Raw genomic sequence first — 25,336 nt, forward strand, 5'->3', positions numbered from 1 at the left:
AATATAAGTTTTATGAGACATAATTATTTTGTTTTTTACCTTTTGATATTTGTTTTTCTAATATTGGTATGAAAGTCTGATGTTACTTTTTTTCTAATTTAAATAACATTTTTTTCAATAAAATAAAATAGAAGTTTAATGGGGTTGTGACTTGAACTATCTAGCATATGTTCTAATTTTATGAATATATATTGCTAAAATTTATATGTATATGTGCATCTACCTATTTCAACTTGATGTTTGTGAACTGATGGTATAATTCTTTACATGCTTCTTTTAATTTTTAGCAATTGATATATATTTCTCTTAAATTTTATGCTTTAATTGGAAAATAATGTAGAGTCTACCTTCATTGAAAATAATTAGGGAAGGAGGTAGAACTTGGAAACATGTTCCATGTACATCAATATTTTTATCATGGGATATATATTTATATAGTTGATTATGTTATTGAGATAACAAATGGTTGAATTTGAAACTAATGTTGATAATACTAATGCACCAAGTACTTGTTAATCTTGTTAGTGTAAATCCATTTTTAAATGTTTAATTTGGAATTGTGATTTAATTGAATTCTTAAAATATGTGTTATTTTAAGTTTAAGATCGTTACATAATTTAATTATGATTATGATAATTACATATTAGGATCTTAGATTATTATTGTGAACATGGTGAGTTTTTGATTCTAAACATGATATAAAATCATTATTAACATACTTAATTGATGTTAAGGATATGCATGCATGTTTTAGACATCAATTAAATGTGAACTATGACTAATAAAATAACTTTTCATATGCAAACAAGAATAATAATTGCTATCAAGAATATTGTGGCAAAGCTTAATATGGATGAGAAGTGAAAGGGCAACAATTATGAAATTTGGAATACGAAGATCCAATATGGGTTTAAGGAGTAAAAGATTTAGAAATGCAGAAAGTTATCATGAAAGAGCCAGAAATAGCGATATGACCTAATATAAAAGGGACTATAAGGCTTGTGAGGCTTGGAAAAAAAGAACTTTACTGTTTACATTATGTTGCTAAACAAAATATATGATGATATCATATGAGTGTTCTTATAGTTTGCATTAGAAGAAAAATTTAGAGGTATATCCTCAACCAAACTTAGGTCCTTCACTATCAAGTTTGACACTTACAAGAAGTGTTTGAAACATATAATGAAAAAACTTTTAAGACAAATGTCAAATATTATTAGTGAGGTATCTTTAGTGAGGTAAAAGATAGTGGTCATACCATAATAGATGAGAAACAAGTTCAAATTGTCATACACTATTTACCTTATAACTAGGAGTATATGACCCACAATGAAAATATCAAAATGATGAAAGATGCAATACACCACCTTAAATTGAAAAAGGATCACCTTAAAGCCAACAAACCTAGAATTGATATATACATGGTTGACTTTAATTCACAAGATGCAAGAGGAAAGAAGCGTAAGTATTAAAGGGAACCTTAATATAAGAAAGGTAAAGGAGAAGCCACTAATAAACAAAGGTTTTACCAACCTAGAAAAGGAAAACATCATTTTAAGAAGAAAAGAAAAAAGATGGCAAAAGTTGAGTGCTTTCACTGTGGAAGGATATATTGCTAGTAATTATAGCAAGCCTAATGTTAGTAATTATAACAAGCTAAAAAAAATTTCTGGTACTTATAAGTATAATAAATGCTTCTAGTTAAGTTTTTCTGACTGAATCCAGTCATTTGTGGATTATAATCTTAAGAATCATTGATCATATTGTGAAAGATAATGTTACCTTTGTGGAATTTCAGTGAGTTCCATATGAAACATGATGAATATATGTAGGAAAAAACTCTAGAGCATAGATGAAAGGAATTGATACATGCATATTAGTCATGTATAACGTACAAACCTTATTTTTACATGATGTATTATTATATGTTCAAGACATTCATCAAAATTTGGTTTCCATGTTGGTTTTATTATAGCTAGGTTTTAATTTGTATTTTGATGAAAATGGTGTTAACTTGTCATTAGGAATAAGTTTATATGGTACAAGATATTTATTGGATGATTTTATTGTATTAGAATTTAATTATAACATAAATAATGTATGTTTTTTTTATTTGCATCTTCTATTAATTATGAGAATGATGTGACTTTATAGCATACAAGGTTGTCATATAAACTAACAACAATGAATAATATAGCCAAAGAAAACTTATTGGAAAATGTTAGAAAAGTAGATTTATCTACTTATGAAAATTACCTAGCTAGAAAAACAACAAGAAAACCATTTGGAAAAGGAACTAGAGTTGAATTTTCATTATAATTGATTTATTATAACATTTATTGTCTAATAAATGTGAGAGCAAGACATGTGGATATCTATTTTATCACCTTTATAGATGATTTTACTCGATATGGTTATGTATTTTTTATTTCTCATAAATCAAAATCTTTAAGTTGCTTCAAAAATTCATAAACCTAGTGGAAAATCAATTAGACATGAAAATAAAATCTTTGAGAACTCATCGAGGTCGTAAGTATTTATCTGATAAGTTTTGAAAATTATGTGATGAAAAAAGTTTGAACAACAATGGATTATTCTTAGAATGCTATAAAAAATAGAGTTATAGAACCCTACATGAAATGGTTAGGTCAATGATGACATAAGCAAATTTGACTATCATTTATTGGGGTGATGCACTATTCATTATCATGTATATACCTATACGTTTACTCTTTATGTCAATTACAACTACACCATATGAATTATCGACAAAAGGACAACTTGACTTGAGTTTTTCGAAACATTAGGGTTGTGCTACTTATGCTTATGATTCTTCTTATAAGTATGGAAAACTAGGTCTAAGAGGAAATAAATGTATCTTTATAAGATATTATAAACATAAAAAAAGATATATGTTTATATGTTAGAAAGAAGGTGAAAATATAATTGAATTTGAATAATGAGATGTCACATTCTTAAATAATAATTTTTCTAGACAAATAAAAGTAGGTTAAGTCCTATCTCTTTATAAAACTTGGGACTAGAATGATCTTATTATACAAATACAAATGAACTCACTTTCCAATGAGAGAAATTTAAAGGAAGATGATATAGTTTCAATTGAACTTAATTGCTATATAAGGTGAATCCATCTATGATTGCTAGTTTAAGTGGGAGTAATGTTTTTATTAATTCATCAATGAATAAATCTCAACTATGATGAATTGATCATCATAACATTCATTATCGTCATTTTAAGATCGAATGAGAAACATTTATTGTTACTTCACAAGATAAAGAAAAGTCATGACATATAAATAAAGCTATTACATTTCTTGCTAAAGAAAAATACATCAAAGCTATGAAAGAAGAGTTGGAATCTATAAAACTAAATTAAGTTTGGAAATTGGTTAATTTTTCAAAAGAATGTAAGATTATTAGTAATAAGTGAGTTCTTAAAATAAAGTAAAAGGTTGATGGAAATATCAAGAAATATAAAACTTAATTAATGGCTAAAGGATATACATGACATGAAAGAATTGATTATAAAGAGATGATTTCACCTGTTATGAGGTTTACCTCTATAAGATTAATTCTAACTATAATATCTAAATTGGATTTGAACTAAATCAAATGGATGTAAAGATTGCTTTTATTAATATAGAATTAGAAAAGGAGATTTATATGGAACAACCTATAGGTTTTGTTAAAGAATGTCATGAATATAAAATATATAGAATTTTGAACTCAATTTATGGTCTAACGTAGTCTTTAAGATAATGGTATATTAAATTTCATAATGCAATCATATCATTTGGTTTATTATCAATGAAGACCATTGTGTATTATACTAAAAGATCTAAAATATAAATTTAAGATTTTATCATTGTATGTAGATATATCATTTCTAATGTTGATAACTGATAACAAGAAATTATAAGGATGTTAAGATATACTGATAACAAGAAATTATAAGGATGTTAATAAAATTAAAGGATGGTTATCATCTAATTTTGAGATATAAAACATAGGTAAAACTTCATATATCCTTAAAGTTAAGATTCCAAGGGACATCTAAGAAAGATATTATCTTTTTCATAAGAGTTATATTTTGAAAAAATCTTTAAGTGATTTAATATAAAATTGCAAATCTATAAAAACTTCTATTTTAAATGGTGGAGCCTTAAACCATAAATTTGTCCTAAGACTCTACAAGAAAAGAAAAAAATATTTAGAATTTCTTATGTCGATGCAATTAGGAGTCTAATATACATAATCATATGTGGAAGACCTGATATCTGTTATGCCATTAGTCTAGTACACAGATATCAATCTAACCTAAGTCAAGCACATTGAAAAATAGTTAAAAGAATACTATAATATGTAAAAGGCACTACTAATTACTCATTTTGTTATTAAGGGAATGATCTTAGATTAAAAAGCTATAATAATGCTAATTAGTGATGATATTTAGATGAGAAAAAATCTACTCATGGTTTTGTTTTCTTATTAAATAATAATGTCATATCATGAAGTAGTAAGAAACAATCCTTTATATAATTATCCATGATGAAAGCTGAATTCATGGCACTTTTAGTTACAGTACAAGTGACTCTATTTGGTTGAAACTTTTCTTAATTCATTTGGGAGTCTTTGATAATGTTATTAACCTAGTACAAGTAAACTGTGATAGTTAAGTTATAATAGCATATACAAAAGATCTCAAGTATCATGAAAAAACCAAACATCTGGATATTAAGTTTAATTTTGTAAAGGACATGGTTGCACATAAGTATGTGAACATGAACTACATATCAACATAAAAAAATTATTGCAAATCGATTTACAAATCCTATTTTAAGAGATGCTTTCATTAATCATGTTAAGTCATTTGAATTACATAGATATTGATGTACTAATGTACAATATTTTTCCAATAATGTTCATAAATGTTTTTATTATTAATATTGATGATATTGATGCCTAATTACGTAAGTTGTGGGACACACATAAACATTTTTGTTTAGTACACATGTTAAAAATAAATTATAAAAAGTATGTTATATAAATAATAGACTAGTCTTCTCACATAAGTAATTACCTTTATTATATTATGATGAATAAAGGTGAAATAATTTTAAGCTTATTATATGAGTAATAAGATAGCACTCAAACTTAATATATGAAATTCCTCTATAATAATAAAAAAAAATCACTAAAATATGTGTTATAATTTTGACCCAATTTGATTATTTAAAATATTATTTTATTTGTCTTATCACTAGATGTGGGCTTTGATGAATCAAAAGTAAATGAGTAGATAAATGAACTCAAAGTTAAACATTGAATATGTTTAAATTGTCATCTGTATAGTAATATTAATAAAAACATACACTTTAAAGGAAAAAAGATGACGACATAACTTGTGTTTCATAACACAAGTGTGTAATATAACCAATAAAGGTAATACAAACTTAAATCCCTATTTGATATCATGTAAGACCCTAAAGATTATCAACAATATGTACTTGTACCCTTATAACTCTGGTTTATTGCCAAAGGATTATGAATGATTTGATCTAGAGGAATAGTACTAGAAAAGTGAGTCAAGTAGAAGATGAGGGAACCGAGTAAAGAAAGATCATTTTGGTATTATCATATCAACTTGTATTTATTGGTCAATCAATTATGTTTGTCAATGTGATAAGACATAATTATAAATACAAAAGGCATAATAAATGAAATCATAAGAAATAAAAGATGTGATAAATGATCTAGTATACTATATATTGCATCTACTTTATGCCCTATTATTAAATAAGCTATATACTCCTAATAAAAGTACAGCAATTAAGCTCTCAAAGTATGCCTGATCACACAACCTATTTGTCAAGTATGAATTTTTTAAAATTAATGAACGAGCTGATTATGTTGAAGATTTTAAAAAAATCAAGACAGATTTGAATCTGAATTTAACCTAATTTATAGGAAATGACTATAGAAAGTTATATTTCTTTTCCATAAATCAGGTCCAAATAATAACACCTATTTATGTGTAATTAATAACCTTTCTACTATAGATTTGTAGATGCTGTATATAATTAATAATAATTTCAAAAATAAGATTGAGAAGTAAGAATTTAAAAATTCTCCACATGGTATCAGAGCTCTAAACTGATCCTATTTTGTTTTTTTTTCTTTTCTGACCCTATCTCTCTCTGGATCTAGAATTTCTTCTCTTATCTTCTAATCTACTCTGACAACACTATTAGCAAACCTGCCCTGATCTGAAAAAACATGTCCGAAAACACTACAAAAGAAACCCAAATATCAGGGGAATTCTAGAATTTACAGTTATCCTACTAACTAAATGGGAGAAACTATCTGAAGTGGTCATAGATAGTAAGAACCTTTCTCAAAGGAAAGGGAAAGATTAATCATTTGATGGATAATCCATATCGTTTAGAAGACCCTAAGTTTACACTCTGGATAAAGAAGACTCCATGATTATCTCATGGCTATTGAACTCTATTATGCCAGACATATATAGGCCTTATATGTTTCTGGTTATAGCAAAAGATATATGGGATGCAGTGAGCCAGACTTACTCTAAAATCAAGGATGCTACATTAATCTACGACATTAAGACGAAGCTTTCAATGACCAAATAAGGACTCAAAATAGAATTTGATCAAATACGAGTCCAAATACTTGGAAAGGAATCTCTACCCTTATTCAATGAGGTATTCTCAATAATAAAAGCTGAAAAAGAAAGGAGAAATGTGATACTGGATGTACTAAATACTAAAGGATCTGTTATGTTGATAACTAATAGCAGAAACATGGGCGATGCTATGAATGGTGCAGAAGTTAGGAAAACTAAAAGAAAAAAATTCCCTAAAGATGATTTGTTTTGTAACTTTTACAAGAAGTTAGGTCATACAAAAAAGACTCGTTAGAAACTCTATGGAAAACCACTAAGAATGAGGCATAATGGAGGATACAAATAGAATTAGTTAAGAGGCATGCACACTTAACAAATTCAGAAGAGACAGTCCGTGAGTCTAGCATTCTAGAAGTAGGAGGGTTCAATAAAAAGAGATTAGACGGGACCCTACTCAATACCATGAAGAAACTATTTGGGTCATGCTCTTTTGCTTAAAATGATAAAATTCTAATTTCTCATGTATTTAGTGCCTCAAACAAAGACCTTTCCAGCATTTAGGTCATAGACCCAGGTGCAACAGACCATATGACTCGTTATATAGGTTCCTTCAAATTATATTAACCTTGTCCTAGCAGTAAGAAAATCACAGTGGCTAATGGATCTCTAATCATAATAGCAAGATAGGAAACAATCCCTCTTAATCACTTATTGAACCTTAAATAAGTGCTACACATCCTTAACCTACTGCAAATCTGTTATCTATTCAAAAATTAATCAAAGACATAAATTATAGTGTAACTTTCTTCCTTAATCACTGTATATTTTAGGACCTAGTTACAAGGAAGATGATTACGCTAGCAGGCTAGAGTTAAAGATGGGTTGTATATGCTTAGAGTGTAAGGCAGTAATAGTAACTCTCACACTTTATCATTTATTTTAGTCAATTCTAATAAAAATGATGTTTGGAACCATCATTGTCATTTAAGACATCTTTCATTTAAGACTCCTAGTCACATTTTTCCATCCTTATTTAAAAATCTTAATGTGAAACAAATTCATTGTGAAATTTATGAGTTTGCAAAACATCATAAAGTGCCTTTTCCTATAAGTGATTCAAGATCTATGTCTTCGTTCCATATAATTCATTCTAACATATGGGGTCCATATAATATTCCAATATTTGAGGAGCAAAGGGATTTGTGACATTTATTGATGATTATATCCAAATGACTTTAGTTTATCTTCTTAAAAGAAAAACTAATGCAAGTCATTTCTTTTCAAAATTTACAAAAATGTTAAAAAATCAATTTAGGGTTAGCATTAAGAGGATTAGAATTGATAATGCTAGGGACTACTTCAATAAGATCTTATCACCATACTTTTAAAAAGAAGAAATTATTAATCAATCATCTTGTGTTAATACTCCTTAACAAAATAGGTTAGCAAAAAAAAAAAACATACATCTTCTCAAAATTACTCGAGCTTTACTTTTTCAACATTAAGTTTCAAAACACTTTTGGGGAGAAGCTATTTTAACATCTACTTATTTGATAAATAAAATACCTTCAAGAGTTATTGGTCTCAAAAGTTCCTTAAACTATTTATCAGAATTCTTTTTAAATAATAATTTTTATTCTAAAATTCCCCCAAGAATTTTTAGGTATGTGACACGACTAAAAGATTGATGTCTTCTCCCAAGTGCAGGAGTGTCGAATTAATAAATAACCCGGCAAGACCGGGGTCGAACCACAAGGAGGTTAATTGTACAAATTATAAACAACAATTATAAAATAACAATAATAACAACAACAATAGTAATAATAATAATAATAATAATAATAATAGTAGTAGTAGTAGTAGTAGTAGTAGTAGTAGTAGTACTACTACTAAAGTCCATATTAAGTTTACATTATACTTATTCTTACACCATTAGTGTAACCTTTTCACCTTGACATAATTAACTTAGCTAGACATAATGAAAGAAAGCAAAATAGATAAACAAAATAAGAACATAAAAGTTAACTAAGTAAAGGAAAGGAAATGAAAGGCATAAACTTAATATTAATGAAAACAAAGCATAAAAAATACAAAGAGAGAAAGGAAGAGCATGATCTTGATCTGAACACCAAGATGCCTAAATGCATGGCAAATGCCTCCTTTTATAGGCCAAAAATGGGAACTATTGATTTGATGACTAATTGATAAGTGGGTGACCAACTTTTGACTTGGTGACAATCCTTATCTTCTCTTGTCTGCCCAAAACGTCATTGATAACGTCAAAATTGGAGCCAGTTGCAAACATGAAAGTTGTAGGCAATTGTCTCAGCTTTCTTGTGTAAAAACTTCAGCTCATTTGGACTTCTAGAACTCCAGATATGGCCAAAATACCGAACAGTGCTCGGGCTGGAAGACAGATTCGGGCTTCTTTGTTGTTGCTACAATTTGGACTTGATAATGGCCTTTTTAGATCTTGGGCTCCATATGAAAGTTGTAGGCCTATGTCTTACCTTTCCATCCATATAAATTGGACCTAAATCTGAGATATATAGCTCTAGATATGACCCAATTACCGAACAGTGTTCCGGTTTGGATTGCACCGACATCTCTTTTCTAAGTTTGACCATCTCTTTGCCTTTGCAATTTAAGTTCTTAAAGTCATCAATCAATATTTTCATTTATGTGATAGGCCTGCATTTAAAATGAACATTTACCATAAATTAAAGGTATCTTATATTATTAGATATCTTATTATAAAACATGCTTTAGTTAAGGAGTTATTGATACTTCAAGTGCAAAATGATGATATAAAACCATGACAAAAATGCATTTTTAAGTACTAATCAGTATGTCACCTATATCCACATTCATAAACACCATCAAGACAAACTTGATGCCAGAGCTCTTAAGTGTGTTTTCATAGGGTATTCCATCACATAAAAGGGTTACAAATGTTATCATCCACCTTTAAAATGATTTTTTGTGTCAAAAAATATAACTTTTAACGAAAATCAATCTTTCTTCAACAAGACTTATCTTCAGGAGGATAACACATACACAAAAAAATAAGAATACAAATGTTTTTAATATTTTTTCCTTTCAAATCCCATTTCGATAACAACCATCTTTGAATTCACCACCTACTAAATCTCTAAATCTTCCAAGAGAAACTCTACAAGATAAAACTACTACTACTGATCGACCTCTTCAAGTATATAGAAGAAGGGTACAACCTGTTCAAACTCTCTTACAAGCCCAAGAATATGAGCTAGAGCAAGGTAATGAAACTTCTTATCCTTATTTATTCTTAATACTAATGATCTTGATCAATAATTGTAATAAAAAAAAGAATAAGAGAATGCACTAAGAATCCCTTATATCTTATAGCTAACTTTATGTCATTTGAAAAGTTTTTACCATTACACAGAACCTTTCTCTAAAAAATAAACACCATACCTATCGCAGAACCTTACATAAGGCTCTAAGTAATAAGAAATGAAAAACCGCTATAAAAGAAAAGATGAATGCTCTAGAGAGGAATCAAAGATGGGAAATAGTTGAGTTACCAAAAGAAAAAAAAACTAGCATGGTGTAAGTGAGTCTATAATTTGAATTATAAAGTTGATAGCAGCCTTGAAAGGTATAAAGTCAGGCTAGTTGTAAAAGGGTGTACACAAACTTTTGGGTAGACTATCAAGAGATATTTGCTCTAGTTGATAAGATGAACACCATTCAATTTTTTTTCTTTATCTGCTAATCTTGGATGATGTAAGCAGCAATATGATGTAAAGAATGCTTTCTTACATAGAGAGTTGGAAGATGAGGTGTTTATAGATCCACCACTAGGGTTCAATCACTCTCTACTTCCCGATCAGGTCTGCAGACTAAAAAAGGTATTCTATGAACTAAAAAATGCATTCTATGGACTAAAACAGTCATCTAAAGCCTGGTTTGAAAGGTTCACATAAGCCATGGTTTCACTAGGATATCGAAAAAGTCAAGGACATCATACTTTGTTCATCAAACACTCCATTTCAGGGGGAGTTGCTATTCTAATTATTTATGTTGATGAAATTATAATAACAAGTGATAATCTTATAGAAAGATATATATTTAGAAGAAAACTTTCTATAGAATTTGAAATCAAAGAGCTGATGAAGCTGAAATATTTTCTTAGCATATAAGTAGCACATTCAATAAAAAGGATTTTTATCTCTCAACAAAAATATATTCTAGACCTTCTAAAAGAGATAAAAATGGTAGACTGTAAACTATATGAGACACCTATTGACCTAAAGCATAGACTTGACAATGATAAGGAAGGAGTCATAACTGACAAGCGATAATACCAAAGGCTAATTAGTAAATTGATCTACTTAGCCCATACTCGTCCAAACATTGTATATGCAGTGAGTGTGGTGAGTCAATTCATGCATAACCTAATAGATTCACACCTACGAGCAGTTTATAGACTTTTTAGATACTTAAAGTCTACCATTAGAAAAGAAATCTTGTATAAAAAACATGAGAATCTGAAGCTTGAATACTACAAAAATGCTGATTATGCTGGTGCCTTAACAAATAGAAGGTCAACATCAGGTTATTGTACTCTTCTAGAAGGAAATCTTGTGACATAAATAAGCAAAAAATAGAATGTTGTTTTAAGATCAAGTGTAGAAGCATAATTCAGATCAATGATATTTAGAATTTATGAGTTAATATGGATAAAGAGTATCCTAAAAGATTTATGAATCAAATGGGAGGAACCAATAAGATTGTATTGTGACAATAAGTCTGCCATTAGAATAACACACAATCCAGTGCAACATGATAAAAATAAACATGTGAAAGTGGACAAACATTTCATCAAAGAAAAAATAGAGAGTGGACTGATTTGCATACCTTATGTGCCTACTGGGGAACAACTTGTTGATATACTTACTATAGGTGTGTAGAATTTTTCATTTAAAAGTATCTTAGATAAGCTGGGAATGAAGAATCTCTTCTATACAACTTGAAGGGGAGTGTTGAAGATTCTAAAGAAATCAAGGCAGATTTGAATCTAATCTGAACTTGATTTATGGAAAATGAATATAGAAAGTCAGATTTATTTTCTATAAATCAGGGCCAAAAAATAACACCTATTATGTGTAGTTAATAGCCTTCCTAATATAGATTTGTAGATGTTGTATATAATCTGGAATATATTCTAAAATAAAATTGAGAAGTAAGAATTCAAGAATTCTCCATAGATCCAATTATGTGTGAGTAGGAGATGAAGGAGAAAATGGTTTTGGGTCACCCATGATGAGTTAAACCAATCCATATCAATATTATTTATATTGCTATAATAATATAAAGGAAAATGATGAGAAGTTACATTTTAACAATAATAGTAAAAGGTTGCAATTCTTTGCTCTTATAAATATGTGTTAACAGTAATAGATAATAACAGGAAAGTAAGAGAGATAACGAAGAAAAATAAAAATACAAGAAAAAGTACATATTATCTTTCATAATATGAGAAGGGACTCTTGATCCATTCACAAAAGAATTGATTATGAAAAAAAGAAGACATTTAAGCAATGAATAAAAAGTATGATTCTTTATTTATTTTTTAATGTGATTGTGCTTAAACTAGTAATATAAGTTTACTGATATACGATTATTCTGTTTTCTCCTTCCTATAATTTTTTTTCCTAAAATTTTATAGAATTAGGGTTTCTCAAACCCTTTTCATATATTATATATCTAACTTTTGGCTTGATACAATTAATCATGGTGGTATCTCACAATATACTGTACCAAAGATGTTTGTTGAGCAAATTTAAAAAGATGTCAGTCTATTGTACTTCCAATGATATTTTAAGTTGCTATAGCTTTTACTCCTATGATATGGTAGATTAGACAAATTGGTATGTAGAATTTAATAGGAAAAAAGTTGCGCTACTTTTATGGCCATTTGATTTTTGGACATGTGAAATAACTCTTCTTTGTAACCTGTTAGGCAAAACCACTTTGGTTTATGAGCCAACTCCGGATGTCATAACCATGAATGTATCTAGAAAGGTTTAAAGACAGATTGTATCGAGCAAAATAGCATAAAGGAATCCTCAACAACTCAAAAAAGGAACAATGCATGTCATATTTCATCATCAAAGCTGGTCTTGAGAAAAATGAATATAGAGTAAATAGATTTTGTACAGTTATGCTAGTTTAGGCCAGCTAAGATTTAAGTGTAATCAAGCAGGTAACTGTAGTTTTCTTCTTGTAATTCTCATACCTACAACAAAAATGATATAATAGAAAATTATGCTCTTTTCATTAAACAAAATATTGTGTTGGAAAAGATTAGAAAGAAGGTGATACAACAAATCAGATTAGATGACAAACAAGGCATCACAATGCATTTCTAATCATGTTGCATGAATAAATAAAAAACAATTTAATTCTTGATAATGGTCTACAATTTACCATTAGCTAGGAAGTCATAGACCACATAATGTTTCTAAAAACAAAGGTGCTATCACATGTTATAGCTTTAAAATCAATCTTAAACTATTTTGAGAAGTGTGATTTAACTAATTAGGTTTTGATTTTGTTTCTACTAGTTCAAGTATTACAAACTCAAGGATTACTAGAAACCTAGGTTTTGATTTTGTTTCTCAAAGATTACTAGTTCGAGTATTACAAACTCAAGGATTACTAGAAACTATCCTGATTGTTAACTTCATGATCTTAGAGGATTAATTAAGATCTACATAAGCTAATTCGAGCTAATTCGGAGATCCACAGTTACCCAAAAAAATCAGTCCTAGGTTGTATCTTGAAGACCAAAAGTCTCCATATTGTCATGGCATAGACGTATAGTATGCTGGATTTGCCAATTTGAAATATACGGCAACAATTTGGAATTTGGATTCATATTCATTAGAAACACCGGCTTACATGCTCATCCTGCAAAGCTTGGAAAGGATGTACATGTCAGCTTTGCGACCCTTCAATGAATATTTGATGATCAAAAAGAAAAGAAAAAAAGTTTACTGCCCTTGCAAAAAAAGAGAGAAGGGAATGTGATACTACAGTTCAGAGCAAAAAGATTGATACAGTGACTCACTTGCAACTTTTGTCTATCATGGAGTCCCATCAGGCATGCGTCACATTTCATAATCTTGAAGACATGTCCTTTCTCACTTTTATCATTATTCTTATTATTATTATTATTTTGTCCTGACACCACCCTTCCATTGACAACGAATCTGAGAACTAGGGGCCAAAACTTCCCAAGTTATATATGCTTCTTTTAACGTTGTAAATGGCTATCCATGACTTCTTCAATTCCATTTTACAGGGGCATTATGGCCAAGTTGGCATCTAACGAGTAACTTGGAAGGAAAAAAAACAAAGAAAATCAGTCCAATAAACGCCTTCCCCAAGAAAGAAAGGAGCCCCCACACAACATAAAGTGTTCCAAACTCATGAATCATGCAGCAGCCCCACACATTCTGGAGCGTTACTCTCCCCCTGCGTAGTTATTAAAAGCAACTACACTATAATTTACAGCACTAAAATCAAGACAGAAGCAAGTTTACACACTTTCATGACAAAACAGAACTTAAGCCTCATCCATTTCAAGGAATCGGCTCATCCATTCCATGTTCAAAGGATCTTCATCGGTGAAATCAAAGAGATCGTCTATATTAAAATTTACATTTGAGCCTTCTTCACTTCCATTATGTGGCTTATTGTCTTCTTTCAACTCCAAACTGATCTCTATAGTTTTTTTCTCAATTTCCTGGCCTTCTCTATTTGAAGCTTCAATCTGTTTCCCTTTTTTGTTTATTTTCTTGTTCAAATGAGAATTCCAGTAGTTCTTGATCTCATTATCTGTTCGACCCGGTAATCTTCCGGCAATCAGTGACCACCTAAACAAACGAAGGGGAAATAAAATTAAGCTTGAAAATGTTTTTCTTGAACTAAAACTGACCAAGGAGCTAAATATATATGTTCATGAACCAAATAAAGAACAAAAAAAAAAAATACTATCTCCCCAGAAAAGGTACTGCTAAGCGAGAGTCATAATTAAAGCAATTAGTGTGTAACTATTTGCCGTTGATGTTTCGATAACACTAATTACCTGTTTCCTAGTAGTTTATGAAGCCTAAGTATGAGGTCCTCTTCTTGGTCAGAAATGTTGCCTCTCTTGATGTTTGGTCTTAAATAATTCAACCATCTTAGCCTGCAACTCTTACCACACCTATTGAGAGCTGCGAAAATCCAAAGACATATCAAGCTTGAATTAGATCACAATACAGAGCACATAATTCAACTTGGGTCGTAAGTTGTTTATTTCCTTTGTAAGAAAAAAATAAAATAAACAACAAAGTATGTACATCTATTACCTGCTTTGGATGCGATTGTCCTCCATCTTCTGGCACCATGAGTTGCAATAACCTCAGCCAGTTTCCTGTCTTCTTCAGCTGTCCATGCTCCCTTGTTGGGCATGGTTTCCATGGGCTTAACCAACTCTTTTTTCATAGTAGCCATTACTACGCTCGTCTTTTTCTACGAGTGTGTGTTAGAGAAGAGAGACGAAGAGGAGAAAAGGGGAAGGTGTTCACTTCTCTGGGTTGCTGTTTCGGTCAGTACTGTGAATCTAACATTCCAAGTGGGAGAGAAAGCACTCAACTACCACTTATTTATATTTTGTTCGTGCGAGACGACGAGGGGTACTTAGTTCTTGATTAATTAAAAAATATAAGAAAGGAACTATGGGTATTGATCATGGCCGTCATGATTGCTGTAAAGTTTTTTCGAGTTGCATGCTATAGTACAAAGGCTGCTAGAGAGAAAGATTTTAGATTTCTTATAGGAAAATGACCTTTGTATTTTTTACTAGATTATTTGCACATCCGCTTTAAGTGACATGTGGACAATATTTCTAGTCTTCAATTTAATAAAAGATTTCAAAAAGTATAATATATTTGTCTGTTATATTTTATAAAATAAAAATTATTTTTGTTTAATAAAATATTCTTAAAAGTGAAAATTATCCAAGATCTAATTTCTCAAAGTTATATAAAAATTTAAAAAAATTAAAACATTTTAAAAACTTCATTTATAATTTTGCTCAAAATTCTTATTCATTTTAAAATCAACTATGATTATTTTTCTATGTTATGATGTGAATTAGATTATTTCTAACACAAAATGTTTTTAGGCTTTTGTAATGTTTTTTCTAATAAAAAAAACTAAAACAATGTGAGGATAGATTCAATGTAATCCCGCCAACTTGACAGGTCTAAAATTAACTAAAATGACAAATAAAAATATAGTGTAATTCAAAATAAATATTTAAGATGATATATTTTTTTAAAAAAATTTAGAACGATAACATATTGGATTGATTTGAGTCAATTCAAATTAATTTATCAATCCACATATTGGGTTATAAGACCATAAAAAACAACTCATGGGGCCTAAATTTTAATAAATTCAATATTGCATGATGGAATTTAAAAAATTGATTAATAAAAAGATCTAAGTGAACTCATGCTATAAAATCAAGATAACCCAATAAAAACCAAATTAAAAAAAATTATGAAGTTTAATCTCTAATAAAAATAAAGTTAAATAACGTAATTAATATTGAAAATTGATTAAAAAATACACAAAAAAACTTGAATCAACTCAGATTAATAGTCAAACTCGTGATCCAAATTGTAAGATTTTGATAATCTTATATAGAACAAATAAAAAAAATATATAATTTAATTCGTATTCAATACAATATTAAAGGATAAAACTAAAAAAAATCAACTAAAAAAATAAAAAAATCTAAAGTAAATTGATCAAATTGTGATATAAGACATGAGATTTGAATAAACTCATAAAAAATAAATAAATAAATTATAAAATTTAATTATCAATTTATTTAATATTAAAAATTAAAATTAAAATTAAAAAAATATTTAAATGAGCAGTAATGTGAGGAGGGGTAAGAAAAGGTCCCCTGGTTTTTTAGTTTTATTTATTTATTTATTAATATAATTTAATTTTAATATTTGGAAATTCTTAAAGGTGAAATAAAAGGAGACAGTAACATGGAGGGGTGAAAACGTCTTGCAGATCCGATGGCTGTAATAAAAGTCATCGTCAGCATATGTGAGGGGAGGCTGTCATCTAGTGTCTGCGGATGATAAATCTTTAATTGACCACTGTTTCTTTTTCGCAATTTGGTCATTAAAAGGACTAATCTGATGACAGAAGGGTAGATGATTAAGCATATCCAAGTAGTAGTTTTAAACGAAGTTCTTAGCAATATTGCCATGCGTTGAAGGTAAGAAGGACACCAAAATTGCAAGCATTTTCCACAGACGAATCCCAGAGCCGTCTGTAATTCTGCATGGCTATACAACTTCTCAGAGCAATCTCCCTTAACATGCTCGGAATCATGGCATCCGGCTGCTCAAGCATGAACGGATATCTCTGATTCCACCGCCAGCTCTCTGCTAAACTTAGCCAGTGCTGCATAATTAAAAATCGAGGAGACTGCTGCATTGCATAAGCAAGCACCTGCATCTGCAAATAACAGCAATAATATCCAGACAAGAAAAGGCAATTTGTTTTGTTTGAAGGATTAGGTGAAAAGAGAGGAGCTGACACTGTTTCGACACTATTCAACGACAAGTTTCTGAAAAAAGCTTAACACATGGCTCGCGAGGTACAAGTGAAATATAAAATATGAAAAACAAAAGTTAGGGAATATTGTGATTAAAGCTGAAGCAGACAAAATCTTCTGACAGATTAGTCTGCTAAAGGCCAAGCGGAGAAACTTTTGGTTGCAATGTAATTAAACAGCGGGGACTGCCTTCATATTGGTCAAGATTTTTGTGTTGCCCTACTGATTAAGACATGGATTTGTTAAAGATTAGGTCCCTTAAACAAGGAGAAATTTTATGTGGACTAAAAGGCCAATCTGATTGCCTTTTTAAGATTTTTTATTATACCAATTAGTGTGTAATAATGGCCGGACTTCTATTTCTTCTTCATTTTATTTAAATATGAAGATATAGGTTAATTTGGATGGAAATCCAGTTTGGACACCGTTTGTCAACATGGTTGCACCGTGTTTTCAGTAAAATTTGAATTTCTTGTTTTAAATTAAATTTTTTAATGTATTTAAATTGTTTTGATGTGTTTGGTGTTAAAAATAAGTTTTAAAAAATATAAAAAAGATTAATTTTTAAATGTATTTAAATTGTTTTGATATGTTTGGTGTTAAAAATAAATTTTTAAAAATATAAAAAATGTTATTTTAATATATTTTTAAAAACAATTTTACCTAACACTCCCTTAGTCTCCTCGGTTTGGTCAACCAAAACTATAAAATTCGTCCTAGAAATTCTACCCCTCTCCAAAACGATATGATCTTGACCATTCTTAGTGACTCCTAGCTTTGTGCGTGCGTGTTCATGTTAAGACATGTGAACGATTTTCATAGACAATAGCTGCATAAGCTGTCATAATGACCTCTGGATGGAGAAATTGATGGCTGAAAATATTGCAAATATGCCATGACTTGATGGGCTGGGCAAAATGATTCAGCAATATTACAATCGATACCTCCTAGCTAGCCTCGCACTACTTTTTTCATTTATTTTCCTCCAAGGCCCAATCGAATGAGATTGCTGCGAGATCTACTCCCTCGAAAGGTTTTTTAGCCCAATCGCTCCTTGTAGCAGCTTCAACTTTTTACTTTCAACTTGAAAAAAATCCGGAAAAAAATTAAACTTGTTTAAAAATATTAAAAACACAGGATTATGGTCTAGAATGAATTGATTTAACAACTTCAATATTCAAGCACTTAATTAGATATAGTGTTGAATTAGATTTCATAACTATAATTTCAAGACTGTTGCAATCTATTTGAACAGCAAGGCTTCATCAAAGTAATTTTTTATTTTCTACCTATATTTAAAATTAAAATAATTAACTCAATGTTGTCATAACTCAATTCTAGGTTATTCTCTAAAAAAATAATTTTTTTTGAAATAAAAATAATAATAAAAGCTAGTAATGTATAAATAGCAGATCAAGAAAGATTACAAGAATAGGAAAAAATCAAGCTGCAATTTTTGAAGGAAATTCAAGACCTAATTGTATTTCATTATACATCAAAATAGAGAGGAAATGCAAATTTAAGGTTAATTACATGATTATTGGATGAATTTGTATAAAAATTAAGTCTAGTAACATTATTAAATTTTTAATAGGCCAATTTGATTTAAACATGGGCCAAATTAAATTTTAATTATGTTTAAGAATTAATTTGGGTTCAATTGAAGGATTTAATTAAGTATAAGGATTTAATTATACTTTAAATGGGTTAAATTAATTTTATTTAGAGCTTAATTAGCGAATAATTAAGTTTGGGAGCCTAATTTGGACTTTTGAAATTTTAAGAACCAAATTTAATTTTTACCAAGTTAATTGATTGAAATCAGTGGCAAAATTACAAGAAAATAAAAGTTTTGGAGTCAATTAAGGGTTAAATTGATAAAATTCAGAGCCAAAAACCAATCTGCAAAATGCACCAAACTATAGGGGCTTAATTGATAAAAATCAGGGGTCAAATTGAAGCAATTGAAAGTTTAATTGTCAATTAGGGGTTAAATTGATAAAATCCAAGATCAAGGACTATATTGCAAAAGGCGTTTAAATGAAATTGAAGCAATTGAAAGTTTAATTATCAATTAGGGATTAAATTGATAAAATCCAAGACCAAGGACTATATTGCAAAAGGCGTTTAAATACGGCGCTAAAGTTGAAGTTCCACAAGGGCCTGATTACATTAAATCAAAAATTTAGGGTCAATTAAGGATTCAATTAAAAGCAATTGAAAACTAGAGAACTAAAGTGAAATTCACTTTATATCCCTAATTCAAACCCAAAACGATTCCATTTTGAGTAAAAAAAAAACAGAGACTAGACGACATACATCATCTCGTCACTGTTCATTGTCTTCTTCTTTTACTTGATAAAAACTGGTTCGTTTACCTACTTTACATATGCATTTAATGCATCTAACGTCCATCAAATTTAACAAATCTTACACGCAAATGATCCCCTGAAATTCCTTTATAGCTCCAAGTGAACATTTCAGTCTAAGTGGCAACGAGACGACGCCAACCTAAACATGCCAACTCAAGTAGCCGTTTCTAGATATTTGACAATGTACCATGCCCACTTTGAATCAACGGTTGTGATCATTTCCAACAGAATCATGAGCTGAAATTTTTCCCCAATGTAAATAAGAGTGCCCTCTTTCACAGCATATAAATAGAGGTGGATGTCACGGCCTGAAGGAGGATAAAATCGAGTCCAAAGTAAGCCAAAAAATCAACCTCTTCTTAATTTCTGCCACTTTCTCTCTGTCTTTTTCCCTTTCTCTCTCTCCTCGCCATTCCAGCCACTAACTAGACCCACCACTAGCTTCTCCACCATATGAAGCAAACACAACCATCAAGAGTCACCGTCGGTTTCTCTCTCCTCTCTACAACTCCTCTCATTGTCTTATTCTTCTTTTACTTCCTTTACCATCGGTCGCTAACTCTTCCACCGCTCTTCACAACGACACCGCCCGAACCATCAACTCAACCTCCTGATCACGACCGTGACCATAGGCCCTAGTAGCCTTCTTTTCCGCCCATCTCCAACTTCTGCTAGTATCTGGTTATATGGAAAGCGTGAAAAGTAATTGTTCACGTTCTACAACTAATTAATTTAAATGGTAGGCCGGACTCGATTTGGCCTAACCCACCCCCAAAAAAAGAGAAAGAAAATATGTTGGGCTGAGATCAACCCAACTATTTTTCTAGGTTTCTAGCTGGCCCAGTTACCTGGGCCGTCCCAGCCCATCTATTTTAATAATATTTAATTAATATATTATATATTTCTTTTCAAAAAACAAAAAATTCCAAAAAAATAAAAAATCCTTTGAAAAAAATTATGATTTTCTCAAATACTTTTCTATCAATTTTGCATAATATCGAGTTGTATAATGTAAAATACAAATCTAGTATTAAAATACTCGGTTTTCTTTGAAATATGTTGATTAGTACTTAAAAGTGCATTTTTATCATGGTTTTATATCATCATTTTGCACTTCAAATATCAATAACTCCTTAACTAAAATATGTTTTATAATAATGTATCTAATAAAAATATATATTTTGTTGTATACGACCAAGTCCTAAAATTTTTCCAAGCATGTTTTTCATAAAAAACAAAAAATGCATCTTTTCATGTTTTTTTTTTTTAAAAATAAAAAATGAATATCATAACCAGTTTATAATTATCCATTAAAATTTAACCACCATGTCAAAAATCATTTTCCAAATCTCTTTTAGGATCGAAATATAGACTTTAATATTTGTGACGTATAAAATTATATGATAAAGTACACCCTTAAGTATTAAAGATATAAGAAGTAAATAAATGCGATGTTAAAATTCAGACTTTAGAATAGTAAAGATTTAACCCAATAAGGTAGAAACATTCTCATGAATGATGATTTGCCTTAAACCTTAAAAAAGACCAACGAATAGAAATCTGACTTAGAAAAAAACAATCAAACAATAATGCAGCTTACTTTAGGTAGAGTGCATTAAAGGTGATACATCTTCCCTTTGTATAACCAGTCCCTTACTCAGACTCTCATAGACCATAGGTTTTTATTGACCATAATACTATGTGGTGACTCTTAAATATTAATCATAATTTTATGATTAAAACTAAAAACCCTTCCTAATGCATAACACCTTACAAAGAAGGCACGACAAGAGTGTTCGTCATCGCCAAACAATGTCACTACGGCTTGCACCCCCCACGACAAATATAATGAACAATATATTGAACACCTATTTTATTCTCTAATGTAATACTTAATATAGTGGGGCTATTAGTAACGTGGGTAGTGATATTGGTGTAGTAAAAATCAATGTTGTCTTATTGCTATAATCACTATGAATTACTATAGTGAATTCACAATGATTTGTTTTTTAATTTTATCTTCTTTGTGTTTGGTTGATCTAGGACTCCTTATGGTTTCGTTCTGTCAGCTTCACATGGGATTCTCATGGTGTCGGGAAAAGAATATAATGTTCAATTAGTGCTAAGTTTGAGGAAAAAAATGTTATTTTATTTATTTAAAATAATTAAAGCTTTAGGGATGAAATCAAAATTTTCTAATTCAAGGACTGATTTGAAAAAAAAAGGAAAAAAATTAAAAAAGTTAGGGTGTGTAAACGAATGAGAAAGGTCTTCATATTTTGAAGGTGCATACGATGTCCGCCAATAATCGATTTTACTTGTCCTTAGTGTCATCTAAATTGTCTAGCTATAGTCTACCTCCATGTGTAACTCATGTAATTTTAAGAGCACTTCTTTGGCTTTGATGAATCATTATTCTTTTCTTTATTTTCCTCACTTTTTTATCTCATCTCACCTTGATTTCCATACATGTATTCTCCAAAAACCACAGTGTTTTGATAAAAAAAACTTTTTTGTCAAATTTGATCTCAAAAAAAAACCACAGTGTTTTGATAAAAAAAAAACTTTTTTGTCAAATTTGATCTTTATTTTTATTATTGCTATTTTTACAAATTATTTTTTTCAACTTCATCCTTTAATATTGAATTTATTGGGAATTAAATTTTATAATTCTTCTTACATTATGGCATAATCCTGGTCTCATGACTCATTTTGTAAGTTTGTTAGGTTGATCTAAGTTTGATCAAATCTTTTTTTTTTTTTTCAATTTCAACCTCTAATATTAGGTTGGTTTGCAATTGAGCATCACAATTGTTTTTCCTAATTTCCCATCTATAGGTTAATTCCAATCTTCTTATCTGAGCCTCAAGTTTAAAAGGTTGACGTACATTGACTTTTCATCATTCAACATTGATTTGATTAGATATTGAAATTCATATTTTTTTTATTTCCTTTCATTGATGTTATCCTATTCATAAGACACGGGTCACAAGTTTGGTAAGTTAACTCGAATTGTTTTTTTTTGTCCTTTTTAAATATATTTTTTTTCAATTTCATCTTCTAACATTGAGTTGATTGAGAATTTATCTTTGTAATTTCTTTTAGTATTTTTTTTTAGGGTTATCACGTTCTCAAAACCTATGTTGCAGGTTTGTAGGGTTGACTCGAGTCTTTTTGTAATATAATTTTTTCTTTAATTTCATTCTCTAATTTGGGATTTATATGTGGAAATTTTTTTAAATTTTTTTCCAAGGTTTAAATTGTTCTTATGATCCATATCATTACAAGTTTGAAGAGATAACTTAGGTTGACACACTTTTTTTTTTCTTTTTTTAAATTTAATATATTTTTTTTCAATTTTATCTTCCAACATTAGAACCTTATTTGTTTACAGGAAAGTAATTTTCTTCTGAAAAGTGATTTTTTTTTTTAAAGTGAATTCTAGAAAAGTAAATTATTTCTCAATATTTAGTAATATCATGGAAAGTAAGTTAGAAAACACTTTCTCGTATTTGGTTATGTTATGAAAAATAAGTTACAAAATAGCTTATTAATGTTTTGTTTTTTTTCCAAGTTTATTAAAATAATACAAATCTTATAAATTAAAAAGTGAGAATGGAATTGAAAAAAAATCTAATTTCATAAATTATCTCAAATAAAATAAATAATAATTAAAATAATAGAGATTAAATCTAACATATAAAAAAATAGAAAGATGATGAAATTAAAATAATAATAATTTTAATTTCATAAATTATTTTAAATAAAATAAGTAACAATCAAAAGAATGAGGACCAAATCTGATAAATAAAACATTTCAATTCAAAAAATGATAAGAAAAAAGTAAATAACTATCATAAAAATAATAACCAAAGTCAATATAAAAATAAAATTAAATCAAACTTTAAGGGATGAATTTGAAAAAAGAATTCAAACAAAATATATAGCAATTAAAAATTTGAGGACCAAATTTGTCATAATCAATAAATAATATGATATTTTTAAATTTTTCACAACTTATGAAAACTGTTTTCCTTCCAAAATAAAAGAAAAACACTTTCCTAGAAATCAAGTTAAATTTTCCTTTGACAAAAAAGTATTTTCCGTTTACTAATTTTTCTAATGACAAACAGACACATGAAAATTTAGAAAATAGTTTTTCAAAAATCACTTTCCAGGAGCCAAACGCGCCCCTAGATTAGTTGTTATTTGGGATTTGATATTTTTATTTTTTTTATTTTTTTCTATAAAATTATTACAGTCTCATAACTTGAGTCGTGAATTTTACATTTTAATAAGGGCTGCCCTAATCAATTCAACATGTTGTTGTCTCCATATCTTTTTTTTTAAAAAAAAAAAAAGATGTCATATAACAAGTCATTGTAACGGTATTTAAACACAGTCTCATAACTTGAGTCGTGAATTTTACATTTTAATAAGGGCTGCCCTAATCAATTCAACATGTTGTTGTCTCCATATCTTTTTTTTTAAAAAAAAAAAAAGATGTCATATAACAAGTCATTGTAACGGTATTTAAACAAGATGTCTTATTTCATGATTAAATTATCTTTCTTACTAGGACATGTTAGCAACACATTTATTTTTATTTTTAACTTTAAAAAAGTTGATCAAACACACGATATAGTATGAGCCACAAATATAGTAAAATATACTAAAATGGTTGGGAAAAAAATTGCAACAATCCATATTGACACAAAAAAATGTTGATTTCATCCTCAAGCTTTTATTTTTCAATTATCGCCTTGATGCCCAAATTAGTGTCAAATTTTTTAAAATTTATTAAGGAAAGAAATAATTTAATAAAAAAGGATAAAAGTATAAAATAAGGAGAAGTCTTATGGAAACTCTCCAATACACTAGATAAAGTTTTTGCAATTTTAATTTTGGCCTCAATTTTAATTTTTTTAATATTTTAGTCCCTTGAGTTTGAGCGAAAATAAAGAAATTCTTCTAAAAATAAAAAAGGTCAAAGAAATTTGTGTTTCGCCATAAATTAGCAACATTTGAAAATTATAGATCAAGGTTGAGAGAGGATTGTTTTTAATTTAATTTTATGTTTTTAGGCTTTTTAAGGTTTTTTAGGTTAATTAATTAGTTTGTTTAGGTCTATAACTGTTTATTATGTGTGAAAATAAGTTGAAAATAAATTTTTAGGCAAAAAAATTGCCCTTAATTTTCCAATCACTACCATGGCAACTAGATTTCAAATAGGTGCTTTTCTTTTGTGAAGGGACCCAACCCTTGAAAGAAAAATTAAATAAAGGTCAAGCATGCTTGGGTTTCTTTAAAGGCTAAGGTGCACTAGGCCAACTAGGTCTACATGCCATTTCTATTTTCCCTTGATTTGTTTTATTGATGTTTATCTTAAAAATCATATAACATATGACTAATTTTTAATTAAACTTCATAATTTGCTTATGTTTACTTTTTATAGGTTTATCGCGGTCTCAAATAAACTTCTCGATACTTGATTGGTGCTTAATTTTACAAGTGTTAATTTTTTATAATATATTTAAATAAAAAGTAGTTTAAAAAATAAAATTACTAAACACAGTTGATTAATACTTAAAAGTGCATTTTTATCAAGGTTTTATATCA

The 25,336-nt window shown here is 29.0% G+C and overlaps 1 protein-coding gene across 1 annotated transcript; it reads right to left on the reverse strand.

The window, feature by feature from the left end:
- Positions 1-14,075: 14,075 nt before the first annotated feature.
- LOC105133415 (transcription factor MYB114-like) lies at positions 14,076-15,397 on the reverse strand. Its single transcript, XM_011037412.1, has 3 exons — positions 15,067-15,397; positions 14,802-14,931; positions 14,076-14,589 (listed from the first exon to the last, which is right to left on the reverse strand). Exons 1-3 carry the CDS (start codon positions 15,209-15,211, stop codon positions 14,280-14,282), a joined length of 585 nt encoding a protein of 194 aa, XP_011035714.1. The 5' UTR covers positions 15,212-15,397; the 3' UTR covers positions 14,076-14,279.
- Positions 15,398-25,336: the final 9,939 nt, after the last annotated feature.

Source organism: Populus euphratica, unplaced genomic scaffold (assembly GCF_000495115.2).
Source record: "Populus euphratica unplaced genomic scaffold, PopEup_1.0 scaffold33.1, whole genome shotgun sequence".
NCBI lineage: Eukaryota > Viridiplantae > Streptophyta > Magnoliopsida > Malpighiales > Salicaceae > Populus > Populus euphratica.